This window comes from Prenolepis imparis, unplaced genomic scaffold, assembly GCF_030444845.1.
Source record: "Prenolepis imparis isolate NDT839.2.m4 unplaced genomic scaffold, iyPreImpa1.0 SCAF_3, whole genome shotgun sequence".
Classification (NCBI taxonomy): domain Eukaryota; kingdom Metazoa; phylum Arthropoda; class Insecta; order Hymenoptera; family Formicidae; genus Prenolepis; species Prenolepis imparis.
The window spans coordinates 18,017,946-18,031,425 of NW_028141161.1; the positions used below are offsets into that span (position 1 = coordinate 18,017,946).

Sequence of the window (13,480 nt, forward strand, 5' to 3'; positions counted from 1 at the left end):
AACGGACAATTGTGCTTTTTTTATTTTTTATCTTAATTATTACGATTTAATTCTCTTAAATTTGCCTCAATCCGGTATATTTTTTATAGATATAGGCAATATAACTTTGTATCTTATAAACATTTTTTATAGCGTATATATACATATATTATTCTGTCAGATATGCATAACAAACACGTCCAATAAACACGCGCAAATAGGATAGAAAAAATGTTGAAAAAAGTAAAAAGTATATTGCAATCTGCTTGATTGAGCTTTTAAAAATACCATAAATGTGCGATGAACAAAGGGGCTTTGATATTACATACTGCAGTACACGCATATTTACGATTAATGTAAATTTTAATCAATATTTTAAACATATCTATACTCTCTCTCCAAAGGGAAATTTATATGAGGTCACGTAATACGCTAATTTAGGCAAGTACAGCAAGTTCGCCAAATACAAATGGTACATGACAAACCAAGCTAATGTGGATAATCACCGGACACGGCAGTTACTGCCACAGAAGCCAATGATTAAGATTAATATTAGCGAGTCTGACAGCAACGATGTTATCATCATGCGACACGCAGCACGACGGCACGCCATTTGTATTAGACTTTGTATACGCGTGATAATAAGGCTTTTATGATTGCGAGCATGATGTTAATAGGAAAGGGGAACGTACTTCAGGTATCTTTTTTTAATTATTTTGTTTCGTGCAATATCACATGTATTACATACTTGTTTCATATTTGTTTTCTAATAATTTAAATTAATCGGAAAAAAAGTTGCAAGAAAATATAACAACTTTAATTGTTACATTATTTTTCTCGCATTATTGTATTAAAATAAAATTGTTATATCACAAACTAAATTAATGTGGGTAATCTCCGGATATTATAGTTACAATGATTAAGATTAATGCCATCGAGCAAGAACAATATTATCATGGAACGCGACAAGAAGCAGTAAAAAACACTAATGTAATTATTCCATAAGATGGTACCCTGAATATACTGCTATTAATATTTATATCTTAATATTTGCATACTTATACAATAAATGCAACATAATGTGAAAATATAAGATAATAATGTAATATAACGAAAAAAATATTTTATTATTTTTTAAATATTTTTTTGTTTTGTGTTTGAGATCGTTTTCAAAATATGAAACAAGCAATCATATATATAACTTTTTTAATTATTGTAGAAAGGAAAGATTAGTCTAAATAATTTAAAGAATGTAATTAGCACACGATAAACCAAGCTAATGCGAATATTCATCGGATACATGACATTACTATCGTGAAAATCAATAATTAAGATTAATATTACTCAACATAGTACCATCGTGATGCGCACGCAGCAAGATACAATGTCATATAGATTATTAGAATATCATATTCAAGCAATAATATAAGAATCTTGCGAGAGTGGACAAGAATTAAAAATCTTGATATTTATTAATTTTCTTTTGTCTTTGTACAATCGTACAAAGTTGTTTAATATTTCGCGTATTCTACTATAAAAATATTTCTATACGCAACTCTCCTACCATTTAATTTAAAAATTAAATTACATCTCCCCGCGATTCTTCGAGATATTCGCAATTGTAGCGGAAGTTTGCGTGTCTAATTTACCTTTTCCAGAGTTAAACTTTGAATTGTCTCCGCGAATAATATTCTTGGTCGCTCGCAGCTCATTTCGATAACGCAGTCTCTCAATTATAACTACTCATGACAGCGGTTTCGCTTCCAATACACGCGTTGACTGGCTTTAAACAGCATCGGTACTAAAGGCAGTTACCGAGGCGCAACTGGATGCGCGAGCAAACTTAAGTAACTCTGTGCATTAAGTTTCCGGAAGACAAGAACCGAAATACACTAAATTGCTAATATTGTGGCGCTTAGAGTTAATAGTTTCGATAGTGGAATAAAAAGGCGTTAGAGTTCGTTCCTCTAGCCTGTAATTAATTAAGCCACCTGTCTCACAAGAGCGTCAACTGGGGAACCGCCTAATGCCGCAACCGTGTCTCGGCAGATCAGCATGCTACGTATGTGCACGTCTACGCGAAGCACTTGGTCGTGATATTCCTGGTTTAACACCGCCCTCATCAAAATTGTAATTAAACTCCATACACGTAATTCTCGATTCGAAAGGTTAATGCGTTCGCGACAGCTAGGCGTGTAAATAAATTCGCGCAAAACGAGTGCAAGCGTAATTCTCTCACATTAAATGTTGGCGATCCTTTGTTGAGCGCGCGCGGCTCTAGTTTACGGATTCTCCTTGTTTTCACTCTGCTGGTAGTGAGTTTTTTAACTCACTAATTGCGCAAGCCGAGAATTATTATTACTTCCCCGTTATAAATTTAAACGAATTATTTTATCTAACATGTGCATATTATAAATATGGCATAGTGTCCGTATAATATATGCATCACAAATATAATGAAATAAAATACTGTCAAAAAATTTTCATGAAACGATTAGTAGGTATAACGCAGAGCCTTTATATTAAACGGTTACAAACAAGCAATTAATATAATTAATCATTTTATGTAAATATACAAAAATTTTATTATTTTATTATTTTTTACGGAAATTAAAATTTATATGTCATATATCATACGATTTCTATGTTAAATATTACTAGTATATTGCTAGAATTTTTTTTCTTGTTTCGAGATATATATGTATATTTATATAAATATATAAAATTCTCCTTCGTATATAGAAAACTATATTTTTTCTGACAATAAGAAATATGCGTGTGCATATATAGTCCTCGCACAATATATCCTATAGTATTAATATTATAAATATAATTAAAATATGTGCAATTTTTCAAATGTTCGTAAAAAAATTATCTTTCTTCCGATATAGAATGCAGATTCTATTTATCGAAAAATTAAATCAATAATGGAAAATAATATACTTTATTTTGTTTACTTTTTACCTCCTTATATAAATTTATAATTTTAAATTAGGTCACTTTGCAATTTTAAATTAGGTTACTTTACAATGTTAAATTAGGTCATAATAACCAATAATACATCTCTTAACTAGAACCGACTAGAACTGTATGTAAAAATGTAAAAAGTAAACAAATGTATTACTTTAAAAAAATTATCTTTTATCATTTATATTAACTGAACCAAAAGTCACGTGTGCAAAGAAATGGCTTTCCTAATTAATTTCTAGCAAAAAAAAAATAAAACTATTAAACTCTCTGTATGTTTATCTAAAAACCAGACTCTTACTCTAAAGACGGCAAATCCATCGATTCTTTACTTCTTTCAAACATTCAGTCTTCTGTTTCCTGCTTTAACCCCTCTGAGTTCTCGTTTTCCTCCGGCAAACACAGCAATCGTCGAAAAAGAGTCAAGAGAAATCAAATGAGTTTGCGCGGGAGTGACAATGGAGTTTCGCGACTGTAATCAAGCTACTACGAGTGACGCGGGAAAAGGGACCATCGTGGAGGGTGCAGAGACCATCCTTCTCCGCATTTGAATTTCCACGCAAAGGGAAACGAGCTGCCACCGATAGCGTCTAGAAATCGTCCGCGGCGCAACGATAGAGACGTCGAATTAAGCGCGATGCAGACCCTTAATTAAACGCTCGAAATTGAGCCATCGATTAAATACCCTCTCTGCGACACAAGAACTTGTACCCTTCTTTAACGCGGCCAAAACTATCTAAAAATGTCTGAATTATCAGCACACGTATTCGTCATTTAACGATATTTATCTGGGGATAAATAAAAAGTATGGCACGCACGATAAAATATAATGCGTGGAATTACAAAACAAAACAAAAATAGTTTCACACGCAAAATGCATCACAAACACAATACAGAAACAGAAAGTAAAGCGATATCTTTCGCTATAAAAAAAAAGGTTTGCGTCTAGGTCATGCGTTCCGTATCAATAAAAAACTTTAAAAAGCAATCGCAATTTGAACTCTTTTTTTCATGCAACCAATTTGTGTCATCGTTATTTCATGCCAATTACGTGCAACGATTGTTATGTAGAAGTATGAACAAAAATACATCGCAACCAGCAAATTTATATTTTGTTCCTCGAAAAAAAAACAAAAAAAAACAAAAAAAAAACAATGTGTTTTAACATGAAAAGATTAATTATTTCACGTAAGTTTTTACATAATTGACGTATTTTTTCTGAAGAAAAAAAACATCAAAATGTATTTCAAGTAACAGTTGTAGCTATATTTGAACACAACTCGAATCATCTCGCGTAATTGATACTGTTGAAATTAAAGTACGATTTCTTTAAGTATAAAAAGATCTATAAATTTAATACCACTTTACTAACTCTATTATTTAACGATGAAGCTCGCGTGACATAGGTAAGAGTCTGTAATGTAGAGTCTGTATCGTAACTTGTTCGCTGACTGGTCCAGCTACCATTCGCGTTAACTACGCGAAAGCCGTCGTAAAAGCGGCGAGAAACGCGCGTTTCTGCGCGGGCCATCTACGAATGTTATCTCCCTTTTGTCCGCGGCGTCTTGCAGCGCGATGGGCGCTGAAACGGGACGATGTAACCAGCGGGAGAGCTACTTTACGAGAAAAGACTTTTCCGCATTTTACACAGTCATCACCCCGTTTTTCCTCTCACCATAGTCGAGTCCCCTCGCCTGTAAGCGCGAAGAAGCGCAGCGGCGTCTTGGCGAGTTGCCGCCCGAAAAAGGAGATGGGAAATATTTATTATGCTCTCACACACACACACACACACATTGTGAGAGACAATGGAAGCTATTATTCACGACGAAGGTATTTTTACGATATTATCGATATTTTCTTTAACGAATTTTGAGATAGATTTTTTTTCACACAAATACGTTTTATGACAATATTTCTTTTAGACGGTCGACAATTTTATTAATAAGTTTAGAGAATTTTCTAATCTAAAGACATTCTAAGATATATCATTTTTTATTCGCTGTGTGCTTTCTATCTGTGCTGATTAATATAAAATCTATTTATTGACGTCACTCAACAAATCAACATGAAAATGAATAAAATTTTTATCGTGTATTCCGAAATAAACAAAATGTATCGAAAACATCAATATAACAGTTGTGTTAATTAGAATGTATAAAATATTTATTCTCATTGTGCGATTGAAAATATTTATTCTCATTATGAGAAACAATGGAAACTATTGCATTAAACATGATGAAGGTATTTTAGATATTATTGATTTCTTTTAAACAAATTTTGAGATGGATTTTTTTTCAAGCACGTTTTGTGATAATATTTTGTTTTAAGATGATCGACAATTTTATTAATGAATTTAGAGAATTCATCTAGAGATATTCTAATATATATATCATTTTATATCCGCTGTGCGTTCTATCTGTGCTCTGACTAATATAAAATCCATTTACTGACGTCAATCAACAAATCAACATCAATATGAATAAAATTCCTATCGTGCGTTAGGAAATAACAAAATGTTTCGCAAACAGTTACAATATAATCAATATAACAGTCGTGTTAATTAAATAAAAATAGTGGAAAGAATTAATATTTATCACTTCGAAAAAAAATATCGTGTTATCGTTTTATCAGAGAACAGTTATCATATTTACGACATATAGAATATTCGCAGTATCAGATAATAGTTTTTGTTTGAAGATTTAAAGCGTAATCTTGAGATTTTCGAAATAATAATATTTGCCCCAAGAAATATAATTATAAATTATTTCTCCACTCTCATTTAATCAAAATATATCAACTTTATACAGCACACTGCTGCATATCGCACTGTATGCATCGATGTTGTACAAATACATACACATATACGCAAGATTCATTTCGCCGAATCAGACGCGAGAGAGAGGTTATTTTCGACGTCCAAAGGAATCTTATCAAGTGACCACTTACTTGTTATTGCAAAGAAGACGACAGCCGCTTCTAGCCACAGGTGGCGAGCCTTCATCTTGATCGCGTGTAAAAGTCCACGGAGTGTCGATTTTCCTGGATAAGATCACCAACGGACTTCGGGTTCACAGGCGCACTGATTCACTCACTCGCGACGCGGCGAAGTTAACGAAACGCATTAAAGTACACGGAATTACACGACACCACATCTGTTTCTCTCTCGCTGTATCACGGCACGCTCTTTCTCTCTTTCGTTTACCGTTTACTTCTTCAAACGAACGCGATCGTCGTACGTAGAATCGAGTAACATCAAAGCGATACTCTCAGCGTCACTTTATATCACTTTCCGCGCGTCGCATCGTCGGAAGTGGCGCGCATTCGGATTCACTGTCCAAACTGTCAAACTTCACACTGTCAAACTTCACCCTGCTTCGGGGTCTCTCTTCACTCTCTTTCGCGACACCGAAAACGGTAAAATTCAAATCATTCCGTGCCAAATTTATCACCGTGCGCTCCGCGAAACTTTCCCCGTTATCGCTTTTTGCCACTCTGCTATTTTTCTTTTCCTGTTTTTCTCTTCTCTTCTTCCGGCAATCGCGGAAAACGTGTCGCGATCGACGGCGGTCCGTTAGCGAATGTTATCGATCACACTGCGTGCCAACGTACGCGGCACGAGCACGGAGATTTTAAGCACTGTTGACAGGGTAATTGCACGTATATCTACACTGGATTGCGACGGACGAGACTGAGCGTCGCCGCGCGAAGCCGTTCTGTCGTGAGTCGCGCTTGCGTCGACCGCCCTTCTATTTCCATCTCCCACCACCATCGCCGCGCGTCGACGATATCTCGATATCTCTCGCAGTCTCCCTCCTTTCTCCTCCATTCGCTTCAGCGCAGTCTCGCGCGTCGCTCCTTCGCTCTTCCCTCCGTCGTTTCTCGCTCTCGCCCAGGGCTGTTATCCCTTTTCCTCGTCTCTCCTTCCGGATGCTCCCGCATCCCGCGGACACGCACGATCTTACTCTGCTTACCTCTTTCCCGCGGAAGGGCGGCCCTGCCGGCAGTTCCGAGCCCTTCGGATTCAATTTGTCGACCGGCCGAAAGTTTTTGTTGAATACGGTTTGTTACGCGTCGTCATTCGCCCGGCATTAGGATCCATTGTCGGCACGCGCGTGGCACGCTCTCGCATATCCCACGCGGATTCCTCGACTCTCTGTTTCCCGTACGCGTACAATGATCAGATTTGTAAACTTTCGAAAACTGTTATCTTAGTTGAGCCTCTTATTAATTGAAATAAAATTAGATACACGCCGCTTCTCATATTCGTATTATTAAATTTTTAGTAAACTGACTGTTATTATTTTGCCTATATATACAATATATATCTTGTTCTTCGATTCATAACTCGTGCATAACACTTTTTTTTATCAAACATTGAAACAACATATATATTTATACACTCTGCAACGCATTCCGCACATATATACACAATCAGTTAATAACAAATGATTAAAATAAATGATTTTTATAATAAAAGAAAATATAAACCGATTTTGTGCTTTTTTCTTTTAAAAACTACAAATGTGTGTATGTCTTCCTTATTGTCTTAATTACGTACAAAAAATTACATTCACTCTAAATAACTACCGCCATACCATAGATCGAATTCTATGTGAGATATATCCACGAAAACGTACACCTACGTTCCCAAAATTGATTTTCAGGATGCTCGCAATGCAATGCGGATTGCGTTGCCTGGAGGCGCCGTGAACTCCATAATGACGGTGATATGCTGATCGCTCGTTTAGGGCCATATTTCAAAAACATTGAAACACGAAGCCAACCAGATCGGCATAACATATTCCATGCTATTAGTTCTCTTTAGATTATAAATCAAATGACTTGACACTTGACACTGAAGCCACATTAAAAATATTTTTGCAACAAGAATTTATATTTGTCACATGTTTAATAAATTTTAATTTATTTCTTAGAGTTTTAAAATATTTATTTGCGTTATATGATGAGCGAAAGAGATGATTAGTTTGATAATGTACTATTTAAAAAAGTATGATAAAATGAATAAGGTGCCATTGGTACGCGTATATTGAATTGCCATATTGTTCCGTTTTGTGCTACTGTGTAGTACCATTGTAGTTAGGTATGAGCAAATATCTCAACACACAATAGTGCGGATCAAACCGTTACGAGTTCCATTTTTCAAGCATTTCATTCTTCGATCAATCGAATGCATTATATCGAACAGTAACGTTAAAACCGCACATTAATAATATAATATAATATTATATTATATATATAATAACTAGCGGATCCTGACGTCGATAATGGGGGAGGGGTTTTGCAAAATTATTTTATTTAATATTTTTGGTTTTATGATTAGCTTTTATTCCAGGATCAACGACGTCGATAGCTCTTTAATGTTTGTTTTTCTTTATTTATATTTTTTAAACAAATTCAGCAAAACTGTTTCTTTTAATTTGCAAGGGCGGGTTTACCTCCCCCCCCCCCAGGATCCGCCAGTGTATATATATATATATATATATATATATATATTATATAGATATAAAGAATTTCTCGCCTAATTATTTTCATGCAACGAAATTATCTCATCATTTCGTCCTATGTCTGACTTAATCTAAACTTAACTCCTTGAATGCGTAATGAGTATAATTTCCAGTGTATCTTATACATACATATTGTATATATTATATAAATATAAAGAATTTTGCCTAATTATTGTCGTACAACGAAATTATCTCATCATTTCGTCCTATGTCTGACTTAATTGAAACTTAACTCCTTGAATGCGTAATGAGTATAATTTATATATATATACATATATATATATATATATTATATATATATATTTTATATATATATTATATATATATATATAAAAGTATAAGATACACTATAAATTATACTCATTACGCATTCAAGGAGTTAAGTTTAGATTAAGTCAGACATAGGATGAAATGATGAGATAATTTCGTTGCACGAAAATAATTAGGCGAAATTCTTTATATCTATATAATATATACAATATGTATGTATAAGAGATACACTGTAAATTATACTCATTACGCATTCAAGGAGTTAAGTTTAAATTAAGTCAGACATAGGACGAAATGATGAGATAATTTCGTTGCATGAAAATAATTAGGCGAGAAATTCTTTATATCTATATAATATATATATTTATGTGTGTGTATAATACATATATATTATTTTGTATTCTAATCAAATTAATTGCTTTAAAATATAATTTACAATTATTTTAAAGCAATTAAATAATTTTAAATGCAGTTAAATTTTTGTTTTTATTTTCAGGAGTAGCATATGCAGTATTAAATTGAGCTATTTATTTTTTACTTACGTGAAACTTGGAAAATTTGATTAAACTAAGTATATCATAAATTTTCAACATTTTGATCCGTTAAACTTGACTTACACCAATTTCAGGATTAACAGCTCAATTACTCCTTATGAAACTTAACCGTAATTCACGGCACTCGGTATCTCATATATCTCATTAATCGAGCGATTGCGCGTTTAATGAAGTGCAAACATCTAAAATGTACTTTGAGATTAATTGGCGCGTGACTATTCTTAGATGCAGTCCAACTTTCGTCGGATATCTTGTACGCGAAGAGATCTTGAAGTTCGCTATGTGTAAGGCTTTAGATTAGAACGGATAGTTCTGTTCGGATTTATGTTGTGCGCGAATTCCCGAGTAACTGTACAGATACGAAAGTTCCGAGTTGTTTAGAGACTGGCATCGATTGCGCAAAGATTCGGAGGTAAAACAATATAAAAGTTAAAGAAGGTAATATCTTCTTATACCTGCGTTTCGGAGTAAAACTCGCACATTATCTCGCGAGACGAAAACGTGGAAAGGAAAACGTGGAGGGAAACACGAAACCTTTCGTCTTCATACAAATTTAAGATTTCGGGCAACGGAATAAAAATCTTACATTCCGTCTTTGCTATCAAAAGGCGCACTTGGCGACGCGCATTCATGAATCTCCGATGCGCGATTTGCTGCTTAAACGCGGAGCCGCCGACCTGGAGCGTCATGGACCGGTCAGCATGCTCTTTATATGGCGCACATAGTACATATCCACGCCCGCAATTTATCTTTTCCTCCCCGCGTATTCTGCTGCGCTGCCTTCTCTCCCTTTGTCGCTTTTCTTTTCTCGCCTTCCCGTCTCCGGTCCTCCTGCTCTTCCCTCGTCTCTCGTGAATCTTGACCCCGGAAGTGCCGCAAAAGAGGGACGCACAGGAGGCGACGGAAGGGTGTAAAAAGAGGAGAACCAAGGAGGTGGAAAAGGGAAGAGAAGCCGGGCGGAAAAGAATGGAAAGGGAAAAGACAAGGTTGAAATATCACGAAGACATCATTCGTTACCGCCGCGTCGTTTATCCATATCGCCACCCTCCTTATGACCGTATAAAACAGCTTTCCATCCTCATTCATGGCGACGGCACACGGTAGTCGCGACTGGCCGAGAATCGCGCCAAGCTGAGCGCGTCGAGATTCACAAGATCGCACTTTAATAGGATAGCACGAACGAGCGAGGAGAAAAAGAAAAGAGCGAAAGGCAAGGGAGAAAACAGGACGCTTTTTTCGGCCGAACCCCGGACCCGCCGCGGCATTACTCTCACGAGGACAGGAAGCACCGAGGCGCTAGGCGGAGGGTTGAGACCCCTGAATTATCGCGCGGAGTTATTTCTTCTTTCTATATATCGTTCTTTACCTCGGGCGCGTATATGTACGAAACACAGGGCTGCACTACGGATAGACATGACGCTAGCCTGGAAGCTCGAAAAATCTAGGAAAGTTATAAGAAATTGCAAATACACATACATGTACATACACGTTACATGTTTGTGGAATTTATACATATATAAAATGTTTTGGAATTACTTTCTTTTTTAATACATTTTATGCTTTTATAATTACACATCTGATAACTTGCATATTTCTGAAAAATCCGGAAAGAATTAATAGTATCAGAGATTTGGAAATAGAAAAATGTAGATTCTTAAAAAAATATATGCACACGTGTAAAGGATTATTTGAACGAAAACGTATGTGAGCATATTCTTCCCTATTTTCTCCGCAAAAAACGAGCATCGCATTGATTTATCTAAAACCATCCCTGGTCGCGAGCGTCTAGGACCTATATGTCCCCGTTGTTGGTTCTCGGGACCAAAATGTATGCGTTACCTACGAACCGGAGGATGAAAGTTATGCGTTTCGTCCATACCACATGGGTTCGCCGAGTGATATCGGGAATGGAGTCGGTCGAAAAGAGAGACAGAGAGGGAGAAAGAGATACGTAAAAAAAAAAAACCGCAACGCGTACACATCGCTTCGCCAGAAATATTGGATGACGCGCCACGCACTCTTCCGCGCCCATCGAAGCTTTGGTCCTCGTTTTGTTTCTCTCTTTTGTTTCCCTCTTTTTTTTCCTTTCCCCCGGTTCGCCCCTTTGCGCACGATGTATTTTACGAACGCCTGGATTTCTCCGGCCGTTTTGTTCACGCCCTCGCGACGCCGAAGAGATTGTATCACACGGGCGCGAAAATCTTTTGCCAAACTTTCGCGAGTGCCACGGGGAAGCCAGAGAAACTTTGCTGTTTATGGAGAATTGATAAACGCGGTGTATGCCGAGACGAAAAAAAAATTCTGTTTGCGGAGTTTCCCGGTTGGATTAAAAATATGTGGTTTAAACGGTACATTCTGCGAGAGTAAATATTGAACGTGCGTTCTCCATCGTGCATCTTCATCAACAATCTCGCTCGTGAGGAAAAGAGAGGATAAAATATATATATATATATATATATATATATATATACATACACATATATATAGGTATGTATATTATTTCCATATTTCATTTTAGAGAAATTGTTAACAGCGTACAAACCATGTAGCATTGATTAAACAGGACAATTCATAGTTTCCTAATTTTTTTCTTTCTCCCTTTGTAACTGTAATATGTTAAAAGGAAATATTTATCGTTAAACTTAGCTTTAAATAAAAAGGAGAGAAGAAGGGAGAAAAGAAAGAAAAAGTTTCGTAAGATAAGATACAAATAAATCTGCTTTTTCAAACACATTTGTATTTCATATGATAAATTATGTAATTAAAGAAAGATTTAAAGAAAGATTTTAAATGCTAAATACACATGAATGAGATGCGATATTAGTTAATTTAAAATCAATTAGATGTGATTATGAGCTCATAGAAAAATTTATTTTTAAGATAGCAAAAAAATATTATCTTGTAAAAATAATTTTCTTTTTTTCAAGAAATTATTCATAATAAAATAATTCGATCTAAAGATAATTTATTCGGACATGGAAAGTTTTGTATTACCTGAGAAAAATGCAATTCGTCAGCACCTCTTAACGATTGCTTGGAACAACAAAATTTTATGTAAAAAAAAAGAGAGAAACATTGAAAGCACGTGTGCAAATTTTTAACGCCAGAGGAAGTGGGAATCGCGACAACAACAGTTTTGAAAGTGGCGTTTCAGACGATATACACAGGTTTATAGACATACTGCGCGCACGATACCGGAATAACAAATGCTCAGGAGACTGTTTTCTCACTATGGTCTTCTCGTGCGCGCCGCAATGGCGATTTATCGTCCCGCGTCTCATTCCGAAAATTGTTTCGTCACGCTTTTACAATCCGTCGTCTTCCTCAATGTTTCTCACCCTCTCTCTTTCTCTTTCTTTTTTTTTTGTCTTTTTCCCCGTTTATCGTTTACGTGATGATAAGCAGAGAACTTTACTTTTCGTTTTAGTGACATATAAATTTTGCGCCACTCATCATCATCGTTCATAGATCTTAAGTCTTTACAGTCGTAAGTTAAGCTGCTCGATAAACGCGACACGAATCCGAGCTTGCGATCGCAAAAGGTCAATTGACGCTGTAGAACGATTCGGAAAGTCAACTCGGACGAAGTGGTGCTGTCTTTTTTTTTTTCCCCCTCGACGAACCGACAAATGCCCGCGGTGTATCGGGTCGATCAACGCGAAAATACCACCCGAGTCCCAGTTCGAGCGACAATGAAGCATCTCTCGTTCGAAGCGACAGCGGTACAGGAGTCGAAACACGCTCAAGCCAGCCTCCTCTTCCTCCTTTCTTTATTCTTTCGCTTTTCTCCGCGACCCAGCTTCCTTCCTACGCGGCCTCCTCGCGTACCTTTTTCCGTGCTGGACCGCGCGGATGGCAGTGATTAATCGCGCAAGGGTGACCGGTATTCGCGGCATAAAAAGAGCGACGTGTTGCTGCCTCCACATAAGTATATCTACGTACATCCGGAAAAAGAAAGGTTTCGGACGACCGTTCCGCCAACCCCATTTGCAACCCCACTCTAGCTTCGTCGTTTCTTCTTCGTCTTTTCGATCGTTTAACGTTCTCTCTTCGTCGTCGACCTGTGCCTTTGCGTTTAACCCTCCTGTCACACGAGTATAATAATAGGGAAGCCCGACGTGTCCGCTTTCTCGGACAGCCACCAGCGAAGTGAGTGTAATTCGGGATGAGAAACTCGCTTTCGAG

The 13,480-nt window shown here is 36.5% G+C and overlaps 1 protein-coding gene across 1 annotated transcript in view; it reads right to left on the reverse strand.

Annotated features, from left to right (window-relative positions):
* LOC145934516 (uncharacterized) overlaps positions 1-6,653 on the reverse strand; it is a 138,031-nt gene extending 131,378 nt beyond the window's left edge. Inside the window, exon 1 of the mRNA XM_083035012.1 lies at positions 5,893-6,653. Coding sequence (XP_082891138.1) covers positions 5,893-5,947 — 55 coding nt within the window. The 5' untranslated portion in view covers positions 5,948-6,653. The remainder of the gene's footprint in view (positions 1-5,892) is intronic.
* Between the last annotated feature and the right edge of the window lie 6,827 nt (positions 6,654-13,480).